This window comes from Colletotrichum abscissum (assembly GCF_030869225.1).
Source record: "Colletotrichum abscissum strain IMI 504890 chromosome Unknown Scaffold_28.1, whole genome shotgun sequence".
NCBI lineage: Eukaryota > Fungi > Ascomycota > Sordariomycetes > Glomerellales > Glomerellaceae > Colletotrichum > Colletotrichum abscissum.
In genome coordinates, this window is record NW_026850187.1 from 529,602 (window position 1) to 542,628 (window position 13,027).

Here is a 13,027-nt window from a genome sequence, read left to right on the forward strand (position 1 = left end):
GGTATGTGTTCTGCGAACACGTCTCTAAAATCGCTCGAATTGAGCAGAATTTTCGCATATCTTAGTCCGTTTTCCGGCTTGTCTAAGCTTCGCGTAGAATGCCTGTAAAGACAGCCCGTACTTTGGCGTTCAATCGGCCTCTGGCGTAGCGCACTGTAGCTGGGTTTCCCTGGGCTACAGCGTCTGGGCCGTCCGGTGGCTGACGATGTTGCCCCGCTCTTGAGTTGGACTGTGGCTGAAGACAAGCATTTGCTCAAATCAGTCTGTCAAAGACCAATTTGAACATCTTCCAATGGGATGTAGGCTGAAGTACTGTTGGAGACGTCGACGGAACGAACAGATGGAGGTGCATCTGCTTCGACTGCGAAGCTGCTTTGACCAACTGCAGCTCGGCGTCGGATGAAATGTCTTTTCGTCAAGATGTCCGGTCTGTCGGCAACTGTAAGCCCCACTAGTCGGCCGTTTTCCGAGCTAGATGGCACCATCTCTAGAATTCAGCGAGAATAGGCAATGCGATTGACCTCTCAGAAGCTCTCCCAAGTCCAAATTTCGTTCTAGAAGAAATCTTACGTTGCTCATGACCCCAAATGACTCTGTCAGTCCACTTTGTTTCCCCACAATACCTCCGCAAAGTTATCTCACATCCTCCACAGAAAGTCTATTGGCCCCCATTGACCTCCGTCATGGTTCATGGGAGACTCATCCGAACTCACAAAAGGAGAGGAAAGCTTTGACCGGAAGAGACAAACACCTAGACGAATGGGTATGCGATCTTACGGAGTACGTAAGGCGAAGTTGACAAGGGCACCAATGACAAGAAGTGACAGAACTACTGGAGACCTGCGCTTGAAAGAACCAAAAGAAGACCATGTCCCAGCATCTCCAGATCGGGGAAACCCATCATCCTGTGGTTTGCGGGGCACAGCTGGCGATACTCTCGGCCATTAAACCTTGTCCCTCCCTCCGCACCCATGGAATGGTAACAGCGAGCAAAGTGCCGTCGTAATTACCATCTTCCCCACGGCATCATGCGCCAATTCGATGATCTCTGCCCAGCGGCCCTCGCTTGCCACGCTTTTTCTGCCTCTGGTATCCAGCTCCTAGAGAGACGCTGCATGCTGCATTACGACGCTGATGCTGCCGCTGCAAGCTTGTCGGACCGCTTAACCACTCGGATGGCGAGTCGATGCAACAAATCGAGACCGGCGGCTATCTCCAAGCGTTGAACCATGCACATGAGCTCCAGTCGCTGATAGTTTTGGGCTTAACACCAAGAGCTTTGCAATAGCTTACATGTAGCTGCGTCTGCGGCCTAGGCCGTTCTGTGACTCTCTTCTTCTCTTCATCAAGAAAAGCACACAATGAGTTTCAGCGAGCAATACCGCGGGCGAACCCCCGCGCCTCCGCAACTCCCGCATTTTCCCTCTGGCTACTTGAAGGCCAATCTGCCACTAAACCCACCAATACTGGGGTCAGTAGCGTGACCTGATTCCAAAAGTTGCAAATTACCTTAGACCACCGGCATGGCCGCCCCGCGTTTACTCCAGTCTTTCCCCAATTTCTAGGATTGCCTACCTAAATTCTTTCGTTTCCCACGCAAGGCTTGACCGAACCCCCGTGGGGCCAAGACCAGTGGTTGGGTTTCTTTTCGGCCCGTAAAGACAGTCCAAGAAACTCTCTCTGTTAGTTGCTTCTTGATTTTTTTTGCTCTATGTACTCTCGTAACCATCATCGTCATGATCCGTCTCCGCCGAGCCTCAGTAGAACCGCACGCCCAGGGATCATGACTCCTTACCCTTGGTCCGTCTGCGGAGCTGTTTCCTTGGCTCTGCCCTGGCTGACGTCGTATCGAGAGCTCCGAATGACAGCTTCCCCGGTCCCGTCGGATCGTCGTCCTGGCGTGCGCAGCGCGCGCAGCCGATATATAAGATGAACGCCTTGAGGGCCTGCGTTCATGAGATTTTGGAGGTCAAGCGGCGCGTCTACCAATACTATCCATCGCAGCACAGCATGTCAGTCCTCAAGGGTGGTGCCGTCTTCACGGCCATCGCCTCCCTCGCCGCCGTCGCGGTCCCGGCTTCATCTGCCAGCGTCCCGACCATCACTCCCGAGTACCTCGCAACCGCTGGCAACAACTCCCTCTTCACCCGCTGGAGGCCTCGCTCCCACTACCTCGCGCCGCACAGCTGGCTCAACGACCCTTGCGGTGCCGTCTACGACCCGGCCACGGAGACATACCACTTGCACTACCAGTTCCACCCCAACCACGTCAACTGGGGAAACATCTCATGGGGCCATGCTGTCTCCAAGGATCTTTTCCACTGGACCGATGTCCGCGACTGGCAAAATGACTCTTCAGTGTCGCTCGCCTCTGGCAAGTACGCTTCCGGCCCTCTCTCGCAGTTCACCGGCACCACGCAGCCCGTCAACATTGAGGGCGCCAACGATGGCACACTCCTGACTTTCGGCACCGGTATTCACTACCTGCCCACGAACTGGAAGCAGCCGTACATTACCGGCACGGAAGTGCAGGCCATGTACACCTCCTCCGATGGAGGTTCCACCTGGGACGAAGTCGGCACCGTTCTCTCTGGACCTCCCGAGGGCTGGAACGTCACCGGCTGGAGAGATCCCAGCTTCTTCCCCTCTACGGAGCTCGACAGCCTCCTCCAGGTCAGCGAGCCCCACTACTACATGGTTCTCGGCTCCGGCCTCAAGACCGGCGATGTCCCCGCCCAGCTCCCCGGCGCCGCCCGCCCCGGTTTCATCGGACCCCGTATCCCGCTTTACTCTGCGCCCTCCTCCAACCTGACCCAGTGGACCTTCCTCGGCGCTCTTTGGGAGCCCGCTGCGAACTCGTCCCTCGGTGCCCCCGACATCACCGGATCCTACGGCTACAACTTTGAAGTCAGCAGCTTCTTCGACCTCCCCGTCGGCGACTCGGACGAGAAGGCCTGGTTCGTCACCATGGGCGCCGAGGGCGGCAACACAACCCAGCACTGGAAGGAGCAGTGGGCTTTGTGGAACCGCGGAGACGTCGCCCGCCGCGACAACGGCTCCGTCGAGTTCACGCCCACCGCCGGTGCCGCCCTGGACTGGGGTATTTCCTACGCCCAGGCTACCTGGAAGGACACCCGTAACGCCGACCGACGCGTCATGTGGGGATGGGCCAACGACGATATCCTCGGCGACTACGGCTACAACACTTCCAAGCAGATGGGCTACCAGGGTTCTATGAACCTCCCCGTGGAGCTCTACATCAAGGAGACCAAGGGCGTCCAGAACTGCGGCACCCAGCAGGACGGAAGCACCTGCATCGAGAGCTGCAACGGCCACACCGCGCAGACCCTCGGCATGCGCCCCCTCCCCGACGTCCTCGAGCTCCTCCGCGAGGGCGCGCAGACCAACGAGTTCGAGATCGGCCAGCTCACCGACACCACCAAGACTGCCTCCGCTGACCTCGGCACGTCCTACGAGCTGACTGCCACCCTCAGCGACTTCAGCGGCTCCGCGGGTATCATCCTCGCCCAGAGCCCCGACTCGGCCGAGTACACCACCATCAACTTCGACGTCGAGGCCTCAGAGATCAGCGTCATCCGCACCCACAGCAGTCTGCTGCCCAACTTCAACAACGCCACCTTTGTCGGCCACTTTGAGCCCTACCAGATCCACGAGAAGGGCGCCAACGCGACCGTCACGGAGGAGCTCAACTTCCACGTCGTGCTCGACAACTCTCTGCTCGAGATCTGGGTCAACGAGCGCTTCGCGCTTACGGCGCGCATTTACCCCTCGCGCAACGACAGCACGGGCTTGACCTTCTTCGCTGCCGAGGGCGGCAAGGCTACCTGGAAGGACGTCAAGGTCTGGACTGGCCTTGCGCAGGCGTGGCCTGAGAGGCCGGAGGATTCCAGCGTCCCCTTGGTCTGGGATACCGCTGAGCAGACGAACAACTACACTTGGTGGGCCGGATACTAGGTGGAATATTAGTCCATAGACCGAGAAGTGATGAACACTAGATGATGATTTTACGCATGATTACAGTATAGAGTAATACCTATTACCAAGAGTAAAAGTTTTGATATAACACTCACGATTCCTTGCCTCTCACTGCCTGCATTATGAGATCAGTGATATGTTCATGAATAGTCTTCCGGTGATAGAGAGCCTTATGCTTATCTGAACGCAGGATTTCGGTAGCTCTATGGTCATACAGCTATCTTTAGCTCACAACGCACAATTTGAGCCATCTCGGACGCGAAACTAATAACAGACGATTGTCACCGACATCAAAAACACGAAAATGAAAGGGACGAGACTCGAACTCGCGCGGGTTGCCCCACCAGGAAACAGATGTTAAGCTAACCTTAACCTGGCGCCATAACCAACTCGGCCACCCTTCCGATGGTGATCCTTGGATATCCTTGGATCGGTGTGGTTGAGGTTGGGGGCGCGGGTGAGGGAAGATAAAGCCCTAGAGTGGAGCATCGTGAGATTTTTCTTTAAGTGAAAACTTTCCGGAGCGGAGTCCGGCTTCGTGGGATGTGGGGATGACGCCGTTGCCACTAAGCTGGGACCCGATTCACGGAAGGACGGCAGTGGCTTTGGGGCTACGGGTATCGCGAGAAAACGAAACTGAAGATTTTCATTGTAGTCCGTAGGCCCAGTCCAGCCTAGATCAGCTAGCATGAGCAGGTGCTTAGCTGAGCGCAAGATCTGGTCACACTGTAGATATTCGGGTCTGTGCTAGTCGACGTGAGACTTGACATTAGAATCGCTCATTAAATCCAGATCAGTCAAGTTAAGTGGAGCGAGAGTCACTCATCAGCAGAGAAGCTCCAAGTCCAAGTAAGAAGTCAGTGAGAGTCCAATGATTATGATGGGCCTCTTGCTCAATCAAAGCAATAAAGTCAAGGTAATTCCTTTGTCATCGCCATAATGCTCAAGCTTCAATGACCTCGGGTTCAGACCATGTTGAATGGTGTTCCTGAGCAGAGTAATCTACACTGAAGACGAAAGTGAGTAAAGAGCACGTTGGCTAAGCCAATGATCGCGACCCATCGAGTCCAGGATCGAATGGTCCGGATCGCCCTCCCTCCCTTTGCCTACACGAAAAATGTGGCTACACGAGCTCGGAGCTGTCAAAACGGCAGGCCAAGCAGAAGATGCCACCCAATCATACGGTAAATAGGTGTCATTGCTTCCCGTCTTGCTGCACATCCAAGCACTCTAAGTCGGCTCATCCATGGATTTGTTCACCCATGTGGAGATCTTCCGTGTGCACTGGTGGCTAACGATCGCGATCATCGCCTTGGAGCACCCAATTTGGTGCTGCGCGGCCCGTGACGTCATGCATACCTACCCAAATACGGTAAGTACCTAGCTCGAGCAGATACGCGCTTGACGTCGGCGGCGGCTGCATTCCAGCTGTTTGCTCGTGCATGATTTCTCCCCAAATCATGATTTTCAGCTGTCTCAGCTTCGTAGCCCCATACGAGCCGATGAACCTCGAGACGACTTCAAAGATTGGAGGTCCCCCGCATCGCAGTCGAACGTCTATCCCATCGCTTCTTTCCGCCTACGAACAGGAACGACAGCAACCATGTTCAAGGGTAAACCTAGCGACATCGACGAGATGGATTCACACGCACCGCCTCCACCTCCGCCAACCACAGCACCTCCGCCTCCGCCTGTTGCTTCAGAACCCGGTGTAGACACCCCGGCGAGCCAATCTAGCTATGGATACTCCAGCCAGTCGACGATGGGACAGGAGCCCGAGATAGTAGAAGCACATGAGGAGGAGAGACCGACAGACAGCCATCACCTGGCAGACATGGCTGCCAAGGAGAAGCCGATCGAGGAGAAGGGGCACGCCGAGCTTGACCACGATCATGTTGAAGTGAAGAACTTGGGATGGAACAACCCGCCCAGCAAGGTTGCGCAGCCCATGGTTGGCGGTCTGAGCAACGAGGATCTCTGGATATTGGTTCGACGATTTGACAAGGTAGAGCGAGCCGAACGAACTCTATGCTGAATTATGCCATCCGAAGGGATACTGATACTTTTCTAGCAAATCTTCCACGTCAAGTCGATTCCCGAGCCACCGGTGAGCTTGCCATTCCAACTTGCCGCGTATCAGCAGCTAAATGTAGATGGGCAGCTTGCAAACCTGGACATGAACATCGCCGACGAGGAGGAGTTTTCGCCAGATAAACTCCGCGCCCATGTCGAGCGCTTGTACATGACTGTTGTTGTTGGCTTATTCTCCTTCTGGAAGCATATTGTCCGTCTTCGTTCATGGCGCGAATACAAGCGCACCTCACTTTTCCTCGCAGTCTACTCCATCGCCTGGATCTTCGATTACGTCGTCCCCGTCTTCGCCAGCTTCCTCATCGTACTCATCCTCGTCCCGCAATCGCGAGACTTTTGTTTCCCTCCCGCCCCCGCTTCCCTCATCGACAGCAAGACCGGCGGCGTCAAGAAACCCGCATCTGGCGTCCTCGCGTCCGATGACTCGATTACCGGCGCACCGGAGAAGCACGCAGGAGAGGCTGTGGAACAGGAGGCGTCGAGCTTCGTGAACAGCATCTCATCGCTGATCATCAGCACGGCGGCGGGAAAACATCCTCAAGGCGATCCCCACGACGACTCTTCTGTCCCCGACCCTACTAACATGACCCAAGATGTCGTCAATGCCAAGGATAAGACGGACGGCAAGGAACCCACTTCCCACCACGATAAAACCAAGAAGCCTGTTCACGAGTCCGTTTGGGTCAAGGCTAGGCCTGTGATGCATGGCATCGCCGACGTGAGTACTCTGACCCGTAAGCCACTTGTTCATGTAATTGACGACATAATGAACAGTTCGTCGATACTTGGGAGCGTTTCGGAAACGCCCTGAGCCCAACTCCACCATTCCCTCAGCAGAGACCCCGTCTTGTCCTTGCTAGCGTTATCTTGCCACTGCTACTCGTCTCCTTGTTCACAACCTCGTACATGGTAGTCAAGGGCACCGGGTTTGTGGTTGGATTCACCATCTTTGGAGACCCCATCATCCAAAGAGGCCTGGTGTTTATCAACCGGTCAGTTTTTCTTTCAACGTTGATTACTCGCGTGTCTAAAGTATGTCCAGCACCTACCCTCAATGGCAGAAGTATGTTGAATTGCGAAACACCATTCTCAAGGGCATTCCCACCAATGCCCAAGTCACTATCACGCTCCTACGTATCGGCGAGAGGAATAAAGCCCCGCTTCCACCTCCGCCAAAGTCCGATGTACCGCCACCTGATGAACCTCATGCAACCGCTGGCCAGGATCTGGAGCATCTCGGTGAGTAACCCATGATTTCAAAATATTGCTAAGCACTGGCTCATAACTCACCAGGCGTAGATCAAGCAGAAATAGACGAAGCCATTCAGCCCGACGAGGCAGCTTTGGCGCCAGCTGAATCGGAAACGGCAGAGCACAAGCAGAAGAAGGGCCATCGTATCATAAACTTCATCAAGAGCACCGCCAAGGGCGGCATCAACACCACTCTCGCCGCGGACAAGGTAAAGGCCAAGGTCGGCGCTAAACACGCAAAGGACAGGCTGGGCGTAGTCAAGAAGACGCCTGATCCCGAGAAGGGTCCCGTCCGCTTCCCCGCGCGCTGGAAGGGCAAGAGGGGTCATGCTTATATCACGACTACAGCCACGACTCCCGCGCTCAGTTGGACGACGGAGTCAGATGACTTGAGTCCGACGTGGACTGTCACAATTGGTGACATTGAGGTGAGAACTTTCGGCACTGTCTCTCCAAATACCATGACTGACGTGTACTCCGCTAGCAAATTCGCAAAGTTGGCGGACTTGGCTGGAAGTCCAAGATCTTTGTCGGCTGGGCTACCGATCGTGAGATTGCAGACGGCCTGATTGTGACGGATAGCATGGGCAAGGAGTACCATCTTACTGCCATCATTTCGAGAGACGAGCTCTTCAATCGTCTCGTGGCCTTGGGGTCGCAGATGTGGGAGGCCTGGTAATGAGGTTATGACATTTATGAGAAGGGAAAAGGACTGTAACATATACACGGCGTTCCAGAGAGATTGATCTTGCGGGTGGGATACAGCATACGAATTCCAAGAGCTGTACAGTAAACGGATACGTCATAGCATACACGAGTCATCAATACGAACTCTTAAGAATTACGAGTCTATTTCTTGGCCTTCAGTAATTCTTCACCGTCCGCCACCCAAATGATTCGGTTTTTCTGTCCTGTATTTGAGCTAACAGCAACAGCAGGTGGCTCCAAATTCCTACACAAATGAATAACGTCTATGTAACAGTTTATCCAGGCCTCGTATCATGATTCAGGGTCTTGTCCGACCTGCCTCGCTCTGCAACATTTAGTTAATGAAATCTTGAAATGACTGTATCGTGTAAACACCTCCCTCCATTCTCTGTCTACTTCTAATCCCTCGAGCTTCCCGCGTGCTCATCGCGGACACTGCCCACTTTGCCAAGTTTTCTCCCTCGCCTCTCAAGATAGGCAATTAACAAAATCGCCGGCACAGTCAACGCGCCCGTCACCAGACTAGCAATGTAACCTTTCCGATAATTCGGTGCATCCGTCACGGGGTAAAAGATCAGAGGCCACCAAGTCTACATGTACGTTTCATCAGTCAGCGCCAGACAAATGTTAATGGAGAAGAAATGGTAGCCCACTCACCACAAACGCAAAATCGAAAGAGTTCATGAACCCCGTCGTAATTGCCCTCAGCTGCAAATCGTGCGCCGTCAGGTCCGCCATCCACGAGTACCACAGCGCCTGCGGCGCATATGTCGTGCCCATGAGATAAAACGCGAAAAAGTACCCTGCGTCCGGCGGGTCCGAGATCAAGATTGCGCTGCTGACGATGAACGTGAACCCGATGCAGAGCGAGGCCTGCCAGCGCGAGCGAAGCTTATCGGAGACGGCGCAGTAAATGAAGGTTGCGACGATGCCCGTGGCGTAGGTCGCGGTCGGGTAGTTGTTTTGCTGGATTATGGAGTAGCCCCGGGATGCCATCCAAAGGGGTATGACGTTGTTGCCTATTGCTTGGACGCTGAGGGAGTAGACTATGTTCGCACGTCAGTGACATTCCAAAGGCTAAACGGTTGTGAAGACTCACGCATGAAGACGGTTGGGAGGAGCCAGAACTGCCAGCTGAGTAGGACACGTTGGAATACGCTCTTATCCCATGCTTTTGTCTGTGTTCTTCCGAGGCGGGTGACGGCGAGGTCCCTCTCTTCTGGGGTCAAGAATCTTGCTGCGCGATGCTCTGGTAGGTCAGGGATGGCGAACCAGCCTTTTGTCATGTCAGTTTTGACTCAGACACTAGGATGGAAGCATTAATGTAGGCACGCACCAAAAACGGCAAAGGGGATGGTGATGCACGAAACCACCACGAAAATAAGTCGCCAAGGCTCGATTGGGCCGTCGGATAGGGATGCCAGAAGTCCCGCCTGGATCCAGCCTCCTGCCATGTTACCGAGGTTGCCAAAGGCGCAAAAGACTGCTGCACGGGTGGCTAGCTCGGATTGCTTGTACCATGATCCGTAGATGAAGTGCGCGCCGACACTGAGCAGTGTTGTTAGAAAAAGAAGTAGCTCGTTGAGGCGCATGGGAAAACTTACTATGCGATGGCTGAAAAAGCGCCCTCGAAGCCGTTGAGGACGAAAACTTGGTAGACGTGTGTTGCTCTAAATGTGACGAGGGTGAGGACGCTCCAGACTGTGTTCGCTGCGACGAAGACGTAGCGGGGTTTTACGATGGTCAAGAGTGAGGTTGAGGGAATTTGAAATACGGCGTAGGTGACTAGGTAGATGGTGTGCATGTAGTTGAAGTCCTAGAGTTGAGTCAGTAATCCTATATCGCATGCAGACTTTTGGACGTTCCTCTTATTGAAGTGTCGGGCGTGGCTCACCTTTCCTTGGAAATTCAGGTCCTCCTTCATGCCGCTGATATACGCTGTGTTGTAGCTCGCGCGGTTGACGCCGAACAAGAACCACACGACGGAAAAGTAAATGAGTACGGTGAAATCAAGCTTGATAAGCAGCGATCGCTCAACCGACGGCGGGCCCCAGAGGGCTTCCTTGATCTTTGACACCATCTCAGACACTGGCTGCTCACGTTTTCGATGTGAGAGTGTCGAGCCGGGAAGCAGCGGCGCCGCCTCCCCAAAGGTTGCACCCGGCATTTTGTCTGTTATTTGAAGCGAGCCTGCACGCCAGCCCGCGTACTACCATCCAAGGGTTCCACTGGGGTTCAACGATGTCGTCTTGAAGGGTTGCACATTTCGCCATCCCCAAATATCCCATGGGAGATAAAGAAGGGAAGGTCGTTGGGCTTAACCGAGGTTCGGCCGATGTCTCTAACCGCAACCATGAAGGGTTGATCCTGTCATCAGAGTTACACCCGTTCGGTACTAAGGCTTACAAAGGTTCTCTGGATCAGATGCTGAACCCCGCCTAACCCCACTACCCGCGGATTGCGCGATCTTGTCCGTTTTGATGGGCATCTGAATGGGATGAGAGATAAGACCGTCAGCTTCAACAACCCCGACTTCTCCATGCACCCTGTACCGAAATAAGGTAGTTCCTGGAAGGTCTTCAAATGGTCGCTATTTGTTCATAATATGGTAGAAAATCTCGTTTAGACTCGATATTGGTCCATTTGCTTCTTGGTCGATAACAATTTTTTTATTTAGAAGGTGTTAATACTCTCCTCGTTTCCTTGCCATGCGCGCTCATTATTCCACGATCAAGCACATAATGCTTACACCCGACCGGATGGTCAGAAAGGCAATAGCCGATCACGGCTAGTCTGACATGTGTCAAAGCTTAGGTCTAGTCAAACAAAAATGACTTCAAACGTTGTCTTGCCTCTGTATCTTCCCAGTCCACCAATATCCGTTCCTTTGACTCCTCCATCTTGATTTCCACCATGGTGTCCATGGCAGCTTGCTCTTCTGGGCTGAGAAGGTGGATTCTAGTCTTCCAAAGCTTGCTTTTGGGCACACCGCTGTTTGGATCACGTTTACCGAAGAACTTTTCATCTAGATATTTCCAGTAAATCGCATCGAATGCCCAACTCTTCCTCGCGGCATAATTAAGCCAGAAACGCCCCGTGGCCCAGCTATCTCGCATATATGCTGAGAGAAGAAAGGGCGTCCCTGACTTCTTCATTTCTTTCTCCGCCTCTTGCAAGGCTGACAACCATGTTGGGAGGCGTTTCTCGTAGTTTTGCTCCCAGTCTTCAATCCCATTGTCCCAGGAATCGGGCGTATCAAGAAGAAGCCACCAGGGTGGATCTAGCACGAGCTGCGTCGGCCCGGCAAACGTGAATTCCCAGTCAAAGACTGCAGCGATTTCATCATTCTCGGTAACAAGAACATTCGCCGGCCTGAAGTCATCGCACCACAAGCGAAACGAGCCCGAGTTGCTGGGCATTGGCAGTGTTGCAGGGCTGTGTTTAGCGCGGGCGGACCAGTCATCTTCAGCAAAGCCATAACTCGACAGTCGGCCTTGTTTGGCCAACCTGCGAAAAAGCTGGCGCGCGACGTACTTGGTCCTGCAATCATCCCGTGACGAGATAATATCGTTGTGCTGAAAAAGGAGTGTTGCCATTTGCTGCTCAGCCAAGACCATGTACCACTCATCGGTGGTTCTATACGTAGTACCTTTAGGCGGAAAGATGGATTTGGGTACGTTAGACAGTTGGACCATGTTGATCATGTTCAGAGTGATGGGCCGTCCGGTTATACGTTGAGATCCTGACCCGGGGCTTGTTTCGACAAGAGCTCCAATGCACGGAAAGCTAGGCTGCGCAAGCTGCAGCACACATTCTGCCATCTTGCGATAGAGACTCTTGAGCTTGCCTTCAGGCATATTCGGATCGAGCACGGCTGGGTTGGAATGCGGCGTAGAGATCTACTCATGGTCTCAAGTTCTTTGGACCCGAGATCTTCCATCATCAGGAACGGACCAATGCCTGGTCTAGGATCAACACCATAATGATACACCTTCGGGATTGGGAGCTGAGTGTGTTGGGCAAGATATCTCGCCGTCGCGACCTCCATGGCTAGATTCTCTTCATGGAAAATGCCTTGACTCGGGAATGGTACACGGACCAAGATCTTAGCGGAAGGACTTCCGCCGTCCGGTCGAAAGGGATAGAGCATGTGGAAGCCGCCCGTCACCAATGGTGGTGCGCGCTCGAGAGACGTGCCCAACGCGGTTTCTGCAACAGCTTTGACTTTTTCAAATTGTGAAGTTTTGCGAAGCCTGGCCGTATCTTGTTCGTAGAGTTCTTCAGACTGATCCCATTTGAGATTGTCAGAGTGTATCCGAGCTGCCATTGCGCTGATAAAGGAGGAGAGAGAAGAAGACATGCAAACGTGGAGGAGCTGGAACCACCAACCAACGTCGTGTTCTTTAAGGCCGTGAGTGCCTGAGGCTGCAAAGGTCGTTGGGCAGCCGAAGGTCGTGAAAGTTAGTGTGGGGGTTGGTGAGTGTCTTGGCCATATCAGGCTTAGGTGTTGCAGTTGACGTCCAACGGTAAACCTCTTGACGAAACCTGTAAGGTCCAAACAAAGACATCAGTTCACCCAGCTTTTGGTGAATTCTGCAGAATCAAAGCAATATGGGCGGTGGAATGGTGACAGCACGTCGGACTCACCGGTTCAGTCCACAAATTCGATATAGTTGGGGGCGTGTATTGAACAACGTACATGTCCTTCAAGAAAGCAGCCTCACTGTGCTTGCTGACATAAGTAGCAGATCAAGAGAGGTATCCGGACTTGACCAACTGCAAATGAACATCTCAAAGCCAGAAGTTCAAGTGTGTGGATGAGTATGACGGGCCGGGCGCTGCAAGAAGATGAAACTAGAGAGATTGCAGTTGGGAGTCTTCTCCACGGGACATATATTCAAAGATATAAATGACAAAGGCAGCAGTGAACACCGGATGGTATAATGCTGAAAGCTTCAGGATACTTACCCTTGCCAACACC

The 13,027-nt window shown here is 53.5% G+C and overlaps 4 protein-coding genes across 4 annotated transcripts; 2 read left to right on the forward strand and 2 right to left on the reverse strand.

The window, feature by feature from the left end:
• Positions 1-1,929: 1,929 nt before the first annotated feature.
• Positions 1,930-3,975, forward strand: CABS01_10840 (uncharacterized protein; the record flags this gene model as incomplete). The annotated part of the gene is made up of 1 exon (XM_060544195.1): positions 1,930-3,975. One exon carries the CDS (start codon positions 1,930-1,932, stop codon positions 3,973-3,975), a length of 2,046 nt encoding a protein of 681 aa, XP_060398919.1.
• Positions 3,976-5,599: 1,624 nt separating this feature from the next.
• Positions 5,600-8,017, forward strand: CABS01_10841 (uncharacterized protein; the record flags this gene model as incomplete). Its single annotated transcript, XM_060544196.1, has 6 exons — positions 5,600-6,001; positions 6,068-6,805; positions 6,862-7,079; positions 7,130-7,326; positions 7,381-7,766; positions 7,823-8,017. The coding sequence occupies 6 exons, from the start codon at positions 5,600-5,602 to the stop codon at positions 8,015-8,017; spliced, it is 2,136 nt and encodes a 711-aa protein (XP_060398920.1).
• A 427-nt stretch (positions 8,018-8,444) lies between these two features.
• On the reverse strand, positions 8,445-10,213 carry CABS01_10842 (major facilitator superfamily transporter; the record flags this gene model as incomplete). The annotated part of the gene is made up of 6 exons (XM_060544197.1): positions 8,445-8,636; positions 8,704-9,092; positions 9,146-9,322; positions 9,383-9,594; positions 9,651-9,862; positions 9,941-10,213. 6 exons carry the CDS (start codon positions 10,211-10,213, stop codon positions 8,445-8,447), a joined length of 1,455 nt encoding a protein of 484 aa, XP_060398921.1.
• A 649-nt stretch (positions 10,214-10,862) lies between these two features.
• On the reverse strand, positions 10,863-12,373 carry CABS01_10843 (phosphotransferase; the record flags this gene model as incomplete). The annotated part of the gene is made up of 2 exons (XM_060544198.1): positions 10,863-11,920; positions 12,001-12,373. The coding sequence occupies 2 exons, from the start codon at positions 12,371-12,373 to the stop codon at positions 10,863-10,865; spliced, it is 1,431 nt and encodes a 476-aa protein (XP_060398922.1).
• Between the last annotated feature and the right edge of the window lie 654 nt (positions 12,374-13,027).